Source organism: Anastrepha ludens, chromosome 5 (genome assembly GCF_028408465.1).
Source record: "Anastrepha ludens isolate Willacy chromosome 5, idAnaLude1.1, whole genome shotgun sequence".
In the NCBI taxonomy this organism is placed as follows: domain Eukaryota; kingdom Metazoa; phylum Arthropoda; class Insecta; order Diptera; family Tephritidae; genus Anastrepha; species Anastrepha ludens.
In genome coordinates, this window is record NC_071501.1 from 72,669,028 (window position 1) to 72,682,799 (window position 13,772).

The following is a 13,772-nucleotide window of genomic DNA, read 5'->3' on the forward strand; positions in this document are numbered from 1 at the left end:
ATATTTTCCGGTCCCCAATAGTATGCAGGAACGATTGTAGCTAATATTTTTGCCAGGGTTGCTGTAGTAACAGCATAAACATTCCCATAAATGTTTGTCACTGTCACTCCAGTTCTAGCTTTCCTATCCCTGCTTAAAGCCGTGAAGCTATCACTCGTCGTCGGCAATCTCACCCGACCTTAGATACAGATACCTTAGATACTCGAGTTTTCACAACAAAGGGCTGCTACCCCAGTAAGCTAAGCCTCAATACATTGGTGCTTTCGCTTGCTTATCGAATCTTGTTCAAAAACTTATTATTTCCATCCCAAATTCTCCTACAAAAACAAAAAAAAAACATTTTTCAAATCAGCACCCGATAACCAACTTCTGTCGCCTTTTCTCAAATAATAACCGTTACATCCTAAAACTATCACACATTTGGAGACGGCATTCAATTTTGAGAACTTCAAATTATGCAAAACACAAATATTGTTGGAATTAAAATTTATTTTTGTTATCATCCGCGGCTAGTTACATGGTCCCTTCGATCAGTCCAAATCAGTTATTATAATTTTTTTCGTATAAAGCATAAAGGAATCGAGGTATAGATATATACACATACACATATCAAAATGCTCAGAATAATGAGAGGATTCGAGTAGAGCATGTCTGTCCGCTCATCAGTCCATGACCGTCAGCACAGCCTAACCAAATCCTCTCTCCATAGAATAGTGAAGATTGACTTCTCCAAGCCATCCTTGCAAGAGTGCAATTCAAATCAAATGGAATCAAATGCAATTTTCAAAAAATTAAGTAAGTTTATTTTAGAAAATATATAAAAGAAAAACTTCAATATCTTGTAACAGCACAAATGACATAATTTTTCATAAAGAAATAGGTGTCATACTTATACATTCAAGTTTTTATTTATAATTCCCATTTATTTTAAACCATCTCTGCCGACGTCAACCAGGTTGGGCCAATTTGGCAAATACCTTCAGTCGCCTAACGTGGTCGACGTGTTTATGCTATTAGTCGTATGCACGTAGCTTAAGCTATCTATCAGCTGATTCTCAAAGTGTTCAGTAGCTGAGCGGAGCTGCCACTCAACACAATTTCCCGTGACCAAATTCAGTAACCAATAAAAAAAGAAGATTTCTCCAAGATAATTAATTTCTCTATTTTTACTGCTGATTATCATGGAATAAATAAATATGGCGCGACACCCAAACGGCCTTGCGAACGTCACTGGACTTGTTTCACTTCGACAAAACTATCAGCATACTGGCTGATTTACTGCGTAATTTTTTTGATTAAAAATCTGAAAGCAATATGTGAAATTTAATTTTTTATCAATAGTATATAAAAATGCAATATCGGGTATAATTCGCCCATGAAAAAGCTTCTCATAACATTTATCTGCCGTCCGAAGTTGGCACAAAACTGTAGGCGCTATTCATAGGACAACATCAAGTCGTACACCACAAATTGCGGGAGGAGCTCGATCAATTAGAGTATATGTAGGTATAAGTATACACTGAATTAAATAACTATAGCACAAGAACGTATTGACAAATTAATTTAATTTAATTGTTTCTTATTTAGTTTTTCGTTATGAAAATATATATTATTCCTTTACAAAGACCAGATAAATCCAAATATCAAACTTAAACACGCTTTAAGTTCAGAGTGCTATATTCAATATTCAGGACAACAGCCTGTTGAGAAAATGAAAAGCAAATGAAAGTTTGCAAAGTAAGAGTTTTGAAATTCATATAATTTTATAAAATATTTTATAGAGTAAAATAATTATTCTTAATTCTTTAATCAAATAATTTACACTATTACCATATCGTTTTATTGAACATTTTTAAATTAATTTATTCTCGTGTCATCCTGTAGTCTATGGTCAAAGCTGTCAAAAATTTGATGAACAAGATATCTTCTAGAGTTCTACAATCTACCATGCTAAGTGCGATTGCTTCAGTTGTAGGGAATTCAATAGAAATTGTATTGTAAATTGTGTGGTAATTGGTTTTTCTTTTTATCAGCAAAATGTCAGGCGTAACTAATTTATCAAACAGTGAAAAAGTAGAACTTATTGAGCAGGTGAAACAACAAATTGCGGTGGCTAATGCCCAAGAACTATTGACGGTGAGCACATGAGTTTCACATATTAACAATTACACAACCAATAATGCGGTGTTCTTATTTGCAGAAAATGACAGAAAAATGTTTTAAAAAATGTATTAGTAAACCGGGTGTCACATTGGATTCCTCGGAGCAGGTCTGTACAACACAATTACGCATATCCCATCTAAGTCAGTGTAGTTCTGCTTAAGTTGAACTTTGTATATGGGGTACCCTTAAAAACCGAAGCGAGGAAAAAAATTCTGGAAGATTATGTAGTATTCCCTCTCATGGCGAAAGAAATTAAAAATTGTGCGCGAACACGAAATTTGCAATGGCCAGCTGATTGTCTGGTTTGAATTCAAAATTTAAAATATACATTTCTCACAGTAGGATGATGCCTTTTCTGGAGAAATGTACTACAGAAATTTTCTAATTTGCACGTAGTTTGAATAAGTCGCCCTCCAATATTTGGTGTTTGGGGAACGATCGCAATTGTAAACAAAATAACATTTTTTCATTTGATGTTTCATACACACAGTTGGTGACGAATCAACCGATCCAACCGACTGTTACTCGTGCTCAAATCCACTTGACAATTGTGGCCGGTTGCTTAGAAATAAAAATTTATTCAGCGAGAATTCTCGACAACGCGCAGAAAAAAATGCCACTGTGCTTTCTTAATTACCACTTTCAAGTCTTGTGCTCCGCGAACAAAATGTCAAATTCGTTGGAATAATTAATAATTAGTTCCCGCGCGAGCAGGATGGAACTAATTGAATATCATAATATTACCTACCAGGCGCAGTAAAAAGAACATTTTTGTTTTACAATTACAAATGAATTTTTTATAGATCTAAAATTTTCCTAAGCAAAAAGCCGAGGTTTTGTTTTTGGCATACATATGTATATTTATAATTTACTGAGCAGAAGGAAGGGCCACCCATCGTGAACGAAGCACTGACAAAATACTTAATCGATCCCTGAATCTATTAAAAGTAGGAACACTTTATTAAACAAATACATTATTGTATTTAGACATCCGGCATATTAAAAATAAAATCATTTTTATTAATTACAGAAATGCATTTCGATGTGCATGGATAGATACATGGACTCTTGGAATTTGGTATCGCGTACATACAGTAATCGTCTGCAACGGGAGCAAAGCAAAATGTAGAAGTGAACCACAGGCAATAAAAGTGTGCTCTCGCTCCTACAAGTCATGTTATAATAAGTATGCTTTTCCTAAAATTTTTGTTTTATAAACAAGATTTTTAGACAAAACTTAGCAAGTTGTTAAAGCTAAAATCTTTTGTAAAAGTCATGAACTATGTATATATATAATATGTGGGTGTAAATCTAAGATTTTACTGCACATACATTGTGCAAATATAAAGGAGGCATTAAAAAATGTACAAAAAAAAAAAATAATAATGGAATAAAAAAGTTATTTAAATTGTTCGCAGCAGAATTACTAGAACCTTGGTAAGGTCTACATTACATTCCTTAAATAATCCCGTCTCATATCTTTCTTTTACTTTTGAATTTTTGAACTTCTTTTTATGAAGACCTCGCATTTGTTTCAAAGGATTTAACAAAATAATGTTTATTTCTCATACGCTTCGACGTATCAAGTTCATTTATTTGCAGCATAATATTTGTGAAGTGTACCATTGATGATGCTGCTGTTGTTGTAATAGTTTACTAGATCCTTTCAGTGCGGTGTAGTTACCGATCGTCATCGTCTAACTCATCTAGCGGTAGGGTCAGGAAACCTGCTGTTTCGATGGGTTTAATTCAGAGGCAGTGAGGTGTATCGTGCGGTGTATCTTCAAATGCCGGATATATATTGAGAATGTTGGGGTCGATTCTGAATAGGTACGAGTTCAATCTGCTACAACATCCAGACCGTAATAGGGCCAAAGTTACGCAGGTCTCGCAAGGCAGCAGAAGCTCCTTGTATGCACTAGGTGGTGGTTGGACTCCGATAACAGTATTTAGGGGTCGGGAGTTTAGGAAAGTGGTAAGAGAGTACGATGAATGCCAATTAAAGTCGGTCTATATATTGTCCCGACCAGTAGATGCAGGTGTGTTTGGTCCTAGATGTCGTCGGTGTAGGCGAAGAGATGTCTCCTGGCCTGGGCGGCAGCTCAGGCTACACCATATGCCTGCACGGGTGTATCATACGTTAGCACCCTATTGGAAATTGCTTGCGGAGCATTTTGCTGCGCTTATTGGCTTGGGAGCCTCGTTGTGAAGGTATTGTAGAGGAGACATAAGAAGGCAACCCGTGGTTTGTTTGATAGTAGTATTTTGACAGATTGTTGTTGTTGTTGTAGCAGCATAAACATTCCCCATACTTATATACGGTGAATGCTGCTGGAGTGACAGTCCTTGGCCGGATATAAATCCGGCTCGTTTCGGTAACGTAGAACCGGCTGTCGTTTTAACACGTCCGGAGCTTTGCTTAATGCGAATCACTGATACCGCTAGAAATGTGGAATAAGCTGTTCATTCAACAATGTTGGCACAGTCTCGTTTACACTCTTTCTGACACAAAGATTAGAGGCATAAATTTAGGCGTCGTAATTAAAATATTCTATAGGTAGTTAGGAGGTCTTCTATTTCAAACTCAACATTTAAAAAGTTGGCGAGGTTTTTATTCAATCCCTATAATATTTATGTTGCGTTGTATTTCTTATTTAGGCTCATCATTTTTAGCAATTTTGCTTTATTTAATTAACCAAAAGCAATCGGAAATTGTATAAATAGTCTTCAGTTGCAAATAGGGGTTTTGAGTTTTGAAGTTTTTTTCCGTGAGTAGTAATTGAAATAGAGCACCGAAGGCAATTGTTTCTCCAACCGTTTGTTCCACTTTTCTGAAACGACCAGTGCAGTATTGGCATATATTGTAAAGACCGGATCGAAAGGAAATTTATTTATAATAATATTTGTACAATTTATTTTCACTTATTATCTTATTAGACTTTGAATTAATATTACTTTCTCATCTCATTTTGCATTATAAGTGTATTTTGCGATTTTCGTGTAACTTTTCGATGGGCCCAAACATTTGCAAAAGTGTACGCACTATTTTGTTTTCGGTTCGCCCTAATGCATGTGTCAAAATGTGAGTGCTCACAAATACATAAATTCGTTACTATGGTTTCGAAATAGTTTTTGAAAAAAAAAAAAAATTACAGACCATGACAAAACTATAAATTAATTATAAACGTGACGCTCATTTTTAAACAATTTGATAAGATATTGGATTATCATGTTTCGACGCGGCAAATTGCATTTCCTGAGCACCAAAGATGATCGCATCAAAGTAATGAATGACCGAATCAATTTGGCGGAGAAACATTTGATGGAAATATGCGTCGCATTTGCGGCGTGTACGAGGAAGATAGCGAAGTAAGTTTTATGTGGTGCTACAGAGGAGTTTAAATACGTTCAGCTCCCTTAGCGCATTCACGGACGGAGTGGTAGAACTTGCTGAACAGAACCTTTGCAGAAGAAGCAAACTTTGTCTTACCTTTTAAAATCGGGGCCTCTGGGTTTTATAGAACTACTAAAATCCCGAGTGGCCCTTTTTTTGACAGTAGTCTCGCAGAATTTTATTTTAGAACGAAATAAAATTTTTTTTTATATACATACATACATACATACATACGTGCATGCATTCTATTTTGCTTAGGTATCGCGATGCTTTCGATGAGTTGGGCCACAAAGTCAAAAATTTCGCCGATGAAGAAAAAATCAATTATAGTTTAAGCGACGGTTTAAATTCCGTCACGACTTCCATCACTGTTCAAGCTGATTATATGGATTTGCTGGTGCATCGGTTAGAGATGAAGGTACATAATTTAATTAATATACATATACATATTTATTTATCAATTTATTATAACAACTTAACTGTATAAAAAACAGTGCCCAATGCAGATATGTATCATTCATTGGTATATGTAAAAAAAGGTATTATATATGTATATTTTTTTATTAAATATTTTTCATTTACAGATTGTGAACGAGTTGAGTCAATTCGAAAATCTTTGCAAATCCACACGTGAAAACTTACGTGCAGCTACCATTGCTCGCGACAAGGAAGTGTTGAAACAGCAGCAATTGATGGAAATCAAATCTAAATTTACGGCGAATAATGTGAGTTGAAATCAAAAAGAAATAGTATCTTATCAAAAAAATTAAATTTCTATTTTTTTTTAATTAAATACATTTTTATATATTAAATTAGACGGCAGCAGATTCAGAGCTATTGAAAGCCAAATTGGAGGTTAATCGCGCCAACAAAGAAATCGATGATATCATAAATAGCTTTGAGCAGCGTAAATTGGCTGAGCTAAAATCGTTATTAACCAATTTCATACTTATATCATTGAAATACCACACCAAAACATTGGAAGCACTCTCAGCCAGTTATTATGATGTTACAAATATTGATGAACATGGAGATTTTAGTGAATTTCAAAAGTTAATGAAAACTAAAACCGAACCAAGAACGCGAAAGCTTGCATTAAAGAAGGGAATGAAGTCACAATCGATGGATAGTTTGGATCATGATACGCTTTTGAGTCCCTTAAAGCGGCGCAGCAAATTGACGCGCAGCAACAAAAGCTTGTCTGGCAAAACTGATGATGAGCAAGAAAATGATGAAGATGAGGATGAGGACGACGATGATGATGATGAGGTATTTAGGCAGTCGTTGTCAACTAAAATTAGGTATGCATTTTTATAATTGTTATTAAATTTATGAAGGAGGAAATTGCATCTGTCGATAATACTAACGACGAAGAAGAGCATTCCGGTACGGTTTCAGAAGACGATGAGAACACTGAAAGAAGAACCGACTCAAAGCCTGCAACAAAAGTTAATAAGGCTGACGAGAAAAAGTCCAAAGAGCAACCTAAGCATCCATTCCGAGCTGTAGCATCGGCACACGTAAGAACCCAACGACAATTGCATGGGAAATCCAAATAGTTATAGGCTGCTTAGGATCATTTTTTATCATATACCATATTACGTTTTAGTACCATAATTGGCATATTTTAATCACGTGTTTATAGAGCTATGTATATGCAAGTAAAAAAATTCAACTGTTCCTTCTATTTAACCGCCATGACATGATGCATGAAAAAAATAACAAAGGATACAATACAATTCATAACATGTCTATAAACTAATTAACTTCACCTCTCGATCAGGTCGGCAAGTCACAAAGTCATCGTAAACCATTCGCTGCAAAGAGTGGCGTCGGCATACCAACTTCGCATAAGCGTGCGGCTGCTTCACAATCTGTCGCCAAGGAATATCAGCTAAAAAATAACCCTAGCAACGTTACTATGACACTGGACGGGCCGAGTAGTCGCTTAGTGACAATTGTTGAATCGAAGAAATGAATATTTATGATTGCGTATGTGTATTAAACAAACATTGATTATACAATAATATTATATATTATGGAACATCATGCCAATAAAGCTTCTGAAATGGAATGAGTTAGTTTTTTTTTGATATTGAAATAAAGGAATTACTAGTATCTTCTATGCTATGTAGAACATAATATACGTTTTATTATAATATGCATTTTATTTGTAGGCTATTAAAAAATTATCAACTGTTACCGATAAATGACTAGTATCTTGTTATTGCATTAGCATAGGGCATTGTCTAAAAATTAACACCAGAAATATGAGACGTTATGATGACGTAGAGCTGAGTGTCGAGGAGACAGCAAATAAGGATCGGAAAATTAACTTGAACCAAAACTAATTTCTTTAGTACTGGTACAAAATATGAGTCACATATTTCTGATATGTCCTTTACCGGTGGTACAAAATTTGTGGGCGCAATATTTTAATTTCTCACTCATTTAGCAAAGGCTTAAAATTGAAAACACTTCAAACCGCATGAACGACTTTCCAATTTGTCTTCTTTCTTATTCATTTATTTGCGTTTTTGTGCAACACATTTTATTAGTTCATTATAAGTTTTTATTTGGTGAAAAAAAAAAAAAATATTAAATTTGTTTTGTCTAAGTAGGGGGTTGGTTAGAATGGTGATTCATCCAGAATCCAACTAGCGTTTCCGCACTATATAATAATAATATAAATTTTTTGCCAATGAAGGAGTCAAGATGTGGAGGAGTGTTACTTATATGTACATTCAGCTGGGAGTTTCTTTAAACGTATTCAGTATAAAAAATCATACTAATTTGTTTGTATAAAATTCTCTATTTTAAAAAATAAAACCTTACACAATTAATGCGCTGCTCACTCATACATATATTTAAATGTAACTAATTCTTTCTCATTCCAGGTTTTTCATGTAGTATGAAAAATTTTCAACTAAATAAAATTATTTTAATTTAATAAAATGAATAACTTAACTAAACATTCGCTTTTCGCACTTAAATATTTTATATGATTTATAGTTGCGTTCGTTTGCTTTCTAATGAATTAACATATACATTCACGCTTAAAATTGGTACCTTGGTATTTTATTTTAAACTCACTTATTTAAAATTATCAACTTAATTCAACAAATTCAATTTGATTTGAGCCAATTATTTCACATTACAGCACACAACGACGCTGTTTCTTGATGAATTGAGGGCGTTAACGTACAAGTTGTGCATGCATGAATGTATTTATTTATGTTTTAAGGTGATATAAATGTTTCGATTTTTTACTTGTTTTAAATTACTGTGCCATATACTATGTAAAACGATATACTATATATTATATGCTCCATGAAAAATTTGAGGTTTCTATGCCACCACACTGCGGTTCGTTTTCCATTGCATTTCGATGAGCCTAGTTTTACCTATTTTACTTTTCCGGTCCCTCGACACCTGCTTGATTCATCAAATCTGCAATGCTCTTTTCCAAATCATCTATTCTATTGCCCATATCATCGATGCGTGTGATAATTTGATCCGACATTGTTTGAAACTTATCTTGCACGTTCTGCAGGAGATTTTGCACCTAAAAAGTATTTAATCAAGTAGAAATTTATTTAATAAGCACCTAGAAAAATATACAAGCTATTCTGTAATGTAGTAAGAAAGTGTAAATGTGGTATTTCCCTCTACCCCTTGTTTGAATGTCTGATTGTGCTAAACAAATTTGTGTACATTAGCAAAAACTGGGAGTGGCGGGCACGCAGAAAATGTGGCGTACACCAATTGCGCAAGTAAACATAAACACTTTCTTACATTGCAATATAAAGTTAGTAATTTTTAAATAATCCTGTAAACATTGCAAATTTCATATAGTTGCAGAATAATGAATTCCTCTTTAGTTACTCACGTAAATTGTTAGCTCCTGCATATTCTTCGGATCCGCATTACTATTTAATGAGTAATTCTGATCCAAATCGCTATCGATATCATTTTTGAGATCCGCCATTTTTACCCTTTCGTGTAACTTATTTACCGCTTTAACAGTGAACAAATTCCTTATAAAAGTATAAAATTTATTTATTTCGTCTAAATTTTCTGTTCTAGGTAACCAGACACAACAAAATTTCAACTTAAAATGACAAACGGTCAGCAGCTGAGAGTTACATTTTGTTCTTTGTGATTTTCTTATTAGTATTGTTGCCAGGGTTATACTACGTAGGGTGACACAAGTGTTAGTGAATATAAATACAGGGTTGCGTGGCTAATTGAATATTAAATTCGTAGAGAATTTGTCGTGAAATTTTAACCAGTACTATTTTAAACTATGTATAGGTCCCTCCATTTGTGAAACAACATCAAGTCGCCAGCCACAAATAGGAGAAGGAGATCGGCCAAACACGTAACAAAAGTATAAGCGCCAAATACTTATTTATTTATTTAATATTTTATAAATATAGGGCTTCGCTTAATTTTATAAATATGTACAACAATAAAAATGGGGATATATCCACTAACTAATATTTAGAGTAACATTTATCGATAAAGTGCATTGCTGGGATTCTACATCACTTCGGGTTGTTTGCTCCAAGGCTTTGTTAAAGTTGTTCTTAATTGGTAGTATTGTAATGATGGCTTGAACTGGCCAACCCCATTGTCAAAAAGAAGGGAGAGACCATTTTATTAATTATGTGGCTTGCCTTATTATTTCAATGATTGGTTGTAAACCGATTAAGCGGCTAATCAATTCTATATACACTTGGCTATATCTTCCTTCGACTTTTAACAAAAAAGAAAGACAAACTAGTTTCTGGAGCATGCTTATATAATACAAAAAAATTAATGCCTAATTAGGATAGGTTAAAGAAATAATGTTGCTGACCACATATTGTTGTTTGTATGTTGATAAAGAGTTTTACATTTTGCAAATTCAAATCCCCCACTGGAATGCTGCTAACACATTAATGAAATGAAAGATCATCAATTCAAAATTTATTAAGCAGTTATTTTTAACTGTCAAAGCTTCGTTAGAATTTTATTGATCAGTTTTAGTAATTAATTAAAAATAGAAAAAAAGTCTGATCCTTGAACTAACATATAACAGAAAGTTGAACGTGCAAGCAAAAATATAGGTAAAGTTGTGAATATCAAATGAATCAGTAATGACCTAAATAACAATGTCCTTAAGTATCTAGGTGATTTACCGGTAACCCTGTATATCTACTTCACAAATTTTTAATGGATCGGCCGCTTGCACAGATTTGTTTTTGACTATAGGTAAACGGGCCCCATGAATTCTGTGGAAAGAAAATACGAAATGAAACGAAATGTTTCTCTTAGCCAAAAGTTACGAATTATTTAGACAATTAAATAATCCATGATTTTATGTGAAGTATCTGCCCTTGGAAGCTACGACTTTACTCTATCTCTCATGCTGCTCTGTCGACAAATTCGAGTTCTTTTGACTTGATCCATTTATTGAGCCAGTTTGCGATGCTCTCGTAAGAAGAGAACCGCTCTCCAATAAGGGCTGACTGCATTGATCGGTACAAATGGTAGTCCGAAGATGCAATGACTGGGGAATTCGGTGGGTGGGGCAAGATTTCCCAATTCAGTCCTCTCAACATTTGTGGACCGATTTGTCAATATGTGGCCTGGTGTTGTCATCCAGCAAAATCAGTTTGTCATGCCTACCGTCCCATTCCGGCCGCTTTTCTTTGAGAGCTCGATTCAAACGCATTAGCTGCAGTCGGTAACGATCGCCAGTGATGGTTTCAGATGGTTTAAGGAGTTCATAGTAGATGACACCCTTCTGATCTCACCAGATGCACAACATAACCTTTGAAGCATGATTTTTTTTTTTTCACTGTCGATGGACCTGGTTCACCTGGCAGGCTCCAACTTATTCGACGGTTAGGGATATCGTAATATATCCATTTTAATCGTAATATATCCATTTTCGTCGCTAGTGACGTTAAAGAAGCATCTCACGCGTCACCAAACGTCTCTCGGTATCTCTCTCCTTCAATTGATGTGGCACCCAGTTACCTGCTTTCTGGACCATTCCCATCGCGTGCAAACGTTTATCGACGGTTGACCTGTCAATCTGTCAACATCCAACTCTTTAGACATACCATCAAGGGTTCGACATGCGCCTTCATCCAATAATTGTTGTAGTTGAGTATCTTTGAATTTTTTCGTTGCCCCTTAGCGATCTTATCACTCACGTCGAAATTGCCACTTTGGAAGCGTCGAAACCACTCTTTACTAGTTGTATTTGATGGAGCGTGATTATCGTAAAAATGGATCAATATACGACACGTTGCAGCTGCACTTTAAAAGGTAATAACGAAGCATGACTTCCCGCAAATGTTGTTTCTTCCGGACGAACGTAGACATGTTTGACGTCAGATAAAAAGGATCTTTAGGCTGCAAACTAATGCCAACTACTGTGTTCGAGACCTCACATATCCACCTTCAAATCACTAGTATATTACTAGAGTGAACACAAAAATAGTATCAGCAGCGACATCTCTTTTACGAGGGCGGAAACTTATTCTCAAACCCAATACAATAATAGCGGTCAATCTTTGATAGGCAATGCCAAACTGCTTAGGGCAATTCTATCATGAAAACTCATATCGAAATTTGTAAAACAACATCCAGAACCACATCAAAAGTTTGAGCAAGAGTTCGACCAAACACCTAAAAGAAAATGTATGCGGCCGTACATATGCACATATCTGCATACAGTGAAGCCTCGATATAATCAATCTTGATAAATCGAAAAACTCAATATAACAAAAAAGTTGCTGAATTTCTTGAAAAACCCTCGTTGTTGCAAACTTTGGCGTATAAAAATGCTGCACAGATATTATCACTGAAAATAATTGAGCACTCGAAAAAATGCAAAAGCGACACAACATAAAAATCTATTATATTTGACAATGAGCGGTTATTGCATCTATCAAAGTTCTTGTATTCTCTCTGTTGACTTCTAGCAGGCATTTTGAAGGACCACTATTGAGTTTGGGCCATGCCAATTTGCTTAATTCGCATGTTTTGCCATTTTTGTCGGAGCAAACTCGACAACAGCGAGTTATCCGATCAAAACACCTTCTAAATAAAATTAGACACTATAAAGCCACCAATGATGTGTGGTTGTTTTTTTATCAAAAAAATTTTGATAAAGACCAAAAGACCAACCGAAGAAATAACAGATGGCTATGTTCCAATCCTACAGAGACTCCTGTTGTCATGCACATGAAGTTTTCAGCTACTGTTATGGTTTTAGGTGTTGTGAGCAACAAACGACATGTCACCACACTTTTTTACTCAAAGATTTCGAATGAATTATACCGCATTCATATTCCAAAGACAGTAGTGAGATCTGGATTGATAGTATACGCGATGACAGCTCATAGATCTTTCAGTAAGATGATTTTGCTCCTTTACTCAAAGCCATGACGATACAAGTTTGGATGGCTGAAAGTTTCCGTGTCTGCATAAGACCGAACTTATGCCCGCTTACTCCTCAGACTTTAATCCACTGCATTACTACGTATCTTTATAACATCATTTCTTATCTTAAGGCTGCAATAATACCGTTATGATCAATATGACTAAGGAGCATTTGTTTCGGGCATGCAATCGTTTGCGGAGCTGAATCGAGGAAGTTATTGTTGTTATTCGAGATTTGATTCAATGATTTTTATGTTGTGTAAAAATTCGCAAAGTTTCATTAAATTTTGTTCAAAATAAAAGCTAATTAGATTTACTCTGAAGTTGTCCCCAAATACCTTAACCCTGGCTGAGTTGCTTCTGGTCTCGCATGTTGTGGTTATTTGATCTAAAATAATTGCAAACAATTAAAAAAACCCTGCAATCACGAGCGTATCAAGATATTTGGCGCCGCGACATCTACACAGAATACCTGTCGTATGAAAAAGTAAGATAAATAGCCTAATTAGGCAGCACGATCCCAATAAAACTAATAAATATATGTTTATACATATGTACATACCTATACTAGTATAATCAGTTCAAACGAATGGCAGTCACGTACAAGTCCACTTGGTTATGATAGCCACCCCTGGTGTAGGCAAATTTATTTATTTGTCATTTCTAAATTGCCAGAACTCCGAATTTCACGAACCATTCAGCGCAGCGAGCTTATTTTCATTTTGTCGAAAACCGTTATCGGCCTTTTTCATAACAAACATATGATTTATATAAT

General features: G+C 35.0%; 3 protein-coding genes across 4 annotated transcripts; 2 read left to right on the top strand and 1 right to left on the bottom strand.

The window, feature by feature from the left end:
• The first annotated feature begins 1,909 nt into the window (after positions 1-1,909).
• Positions 1,910-3,375, top strand: LOC128863130 (mitochondrial import inner membrane translocase subunit Tim13). Its single transcript, XM_054102088.1, has 3 exons — positions 1,910-2,136; positions 2,201-2,269; positions 3,194-3,375. Exons 1-3 carry the CDS (start codon positions 2,038-2,040, stop codon positions 3,290-3,292), a joined length of 267 nt encoding a protein of 88 aa, XP_053958063.1. The 5' UTR covers positions 1,910-2,037; the 3' UTR covers positions 3,293-3,375.
• A 1,885-nt stretch (positions 3,376-5,260) lies between these two features.
• Positions 5,261-7,606, top strand: LOC128863974 (CBY1-interacting BAR domain-containing protein homolog). Of its 2 annotated transcripts, XM_054103420.1 has the most exons (6): positions 5,261-5,532; positions 5,816-5,975; positions 6,142-6,282; positions 6,374-6,826; positions 6,895-7,077; positions 7,341-7,606. In XM_054103420.1, exons 1-6 carry the CDS (start codon positions 5,393-5,395, stop codon positions 7,533-7,535), a joined length of 1,272 nt encoding a protein of 423 aa, XP_053959395.1. In that variant the 5' UTR covers positions 5,261-5,392; the 3' UTR covers positions 7,536-7,606. The 2 variants fall into 2 exon arrangements, with proteins under 2 accessions (XP_053959395.1, XP_053959396.1); XM_054103421.1 differs by having other exon boundaries at positions 6,895-7,434.
• Positions 7,607-8,371: 765 nt separating this feature from the next.
• Positions 8,372-9,694, bottom strand: LOC128863975 (heat shock factor-binding protein 1). Its single transcript, XM_054103422.1, has 2 exons — positions 9,447-9,694; positions 8,372-9,122 (listed from the first exon to the last, which is right to left on the bottom strand). The coding sequence occupies exons 1-2, from the start codon at positions 9,543-9,545 to the stop codon at positions 8,967-8,969; spliced, it is 255 nt and encodes an 84-aa protein (XP_053959397.1). The 5' UTR covers positions 9,546-9,694; the 3' UTR covers positions 8,372-8,966.
• Positions 9,695-13,772: the final 4,078 nt, after the last annotated feature.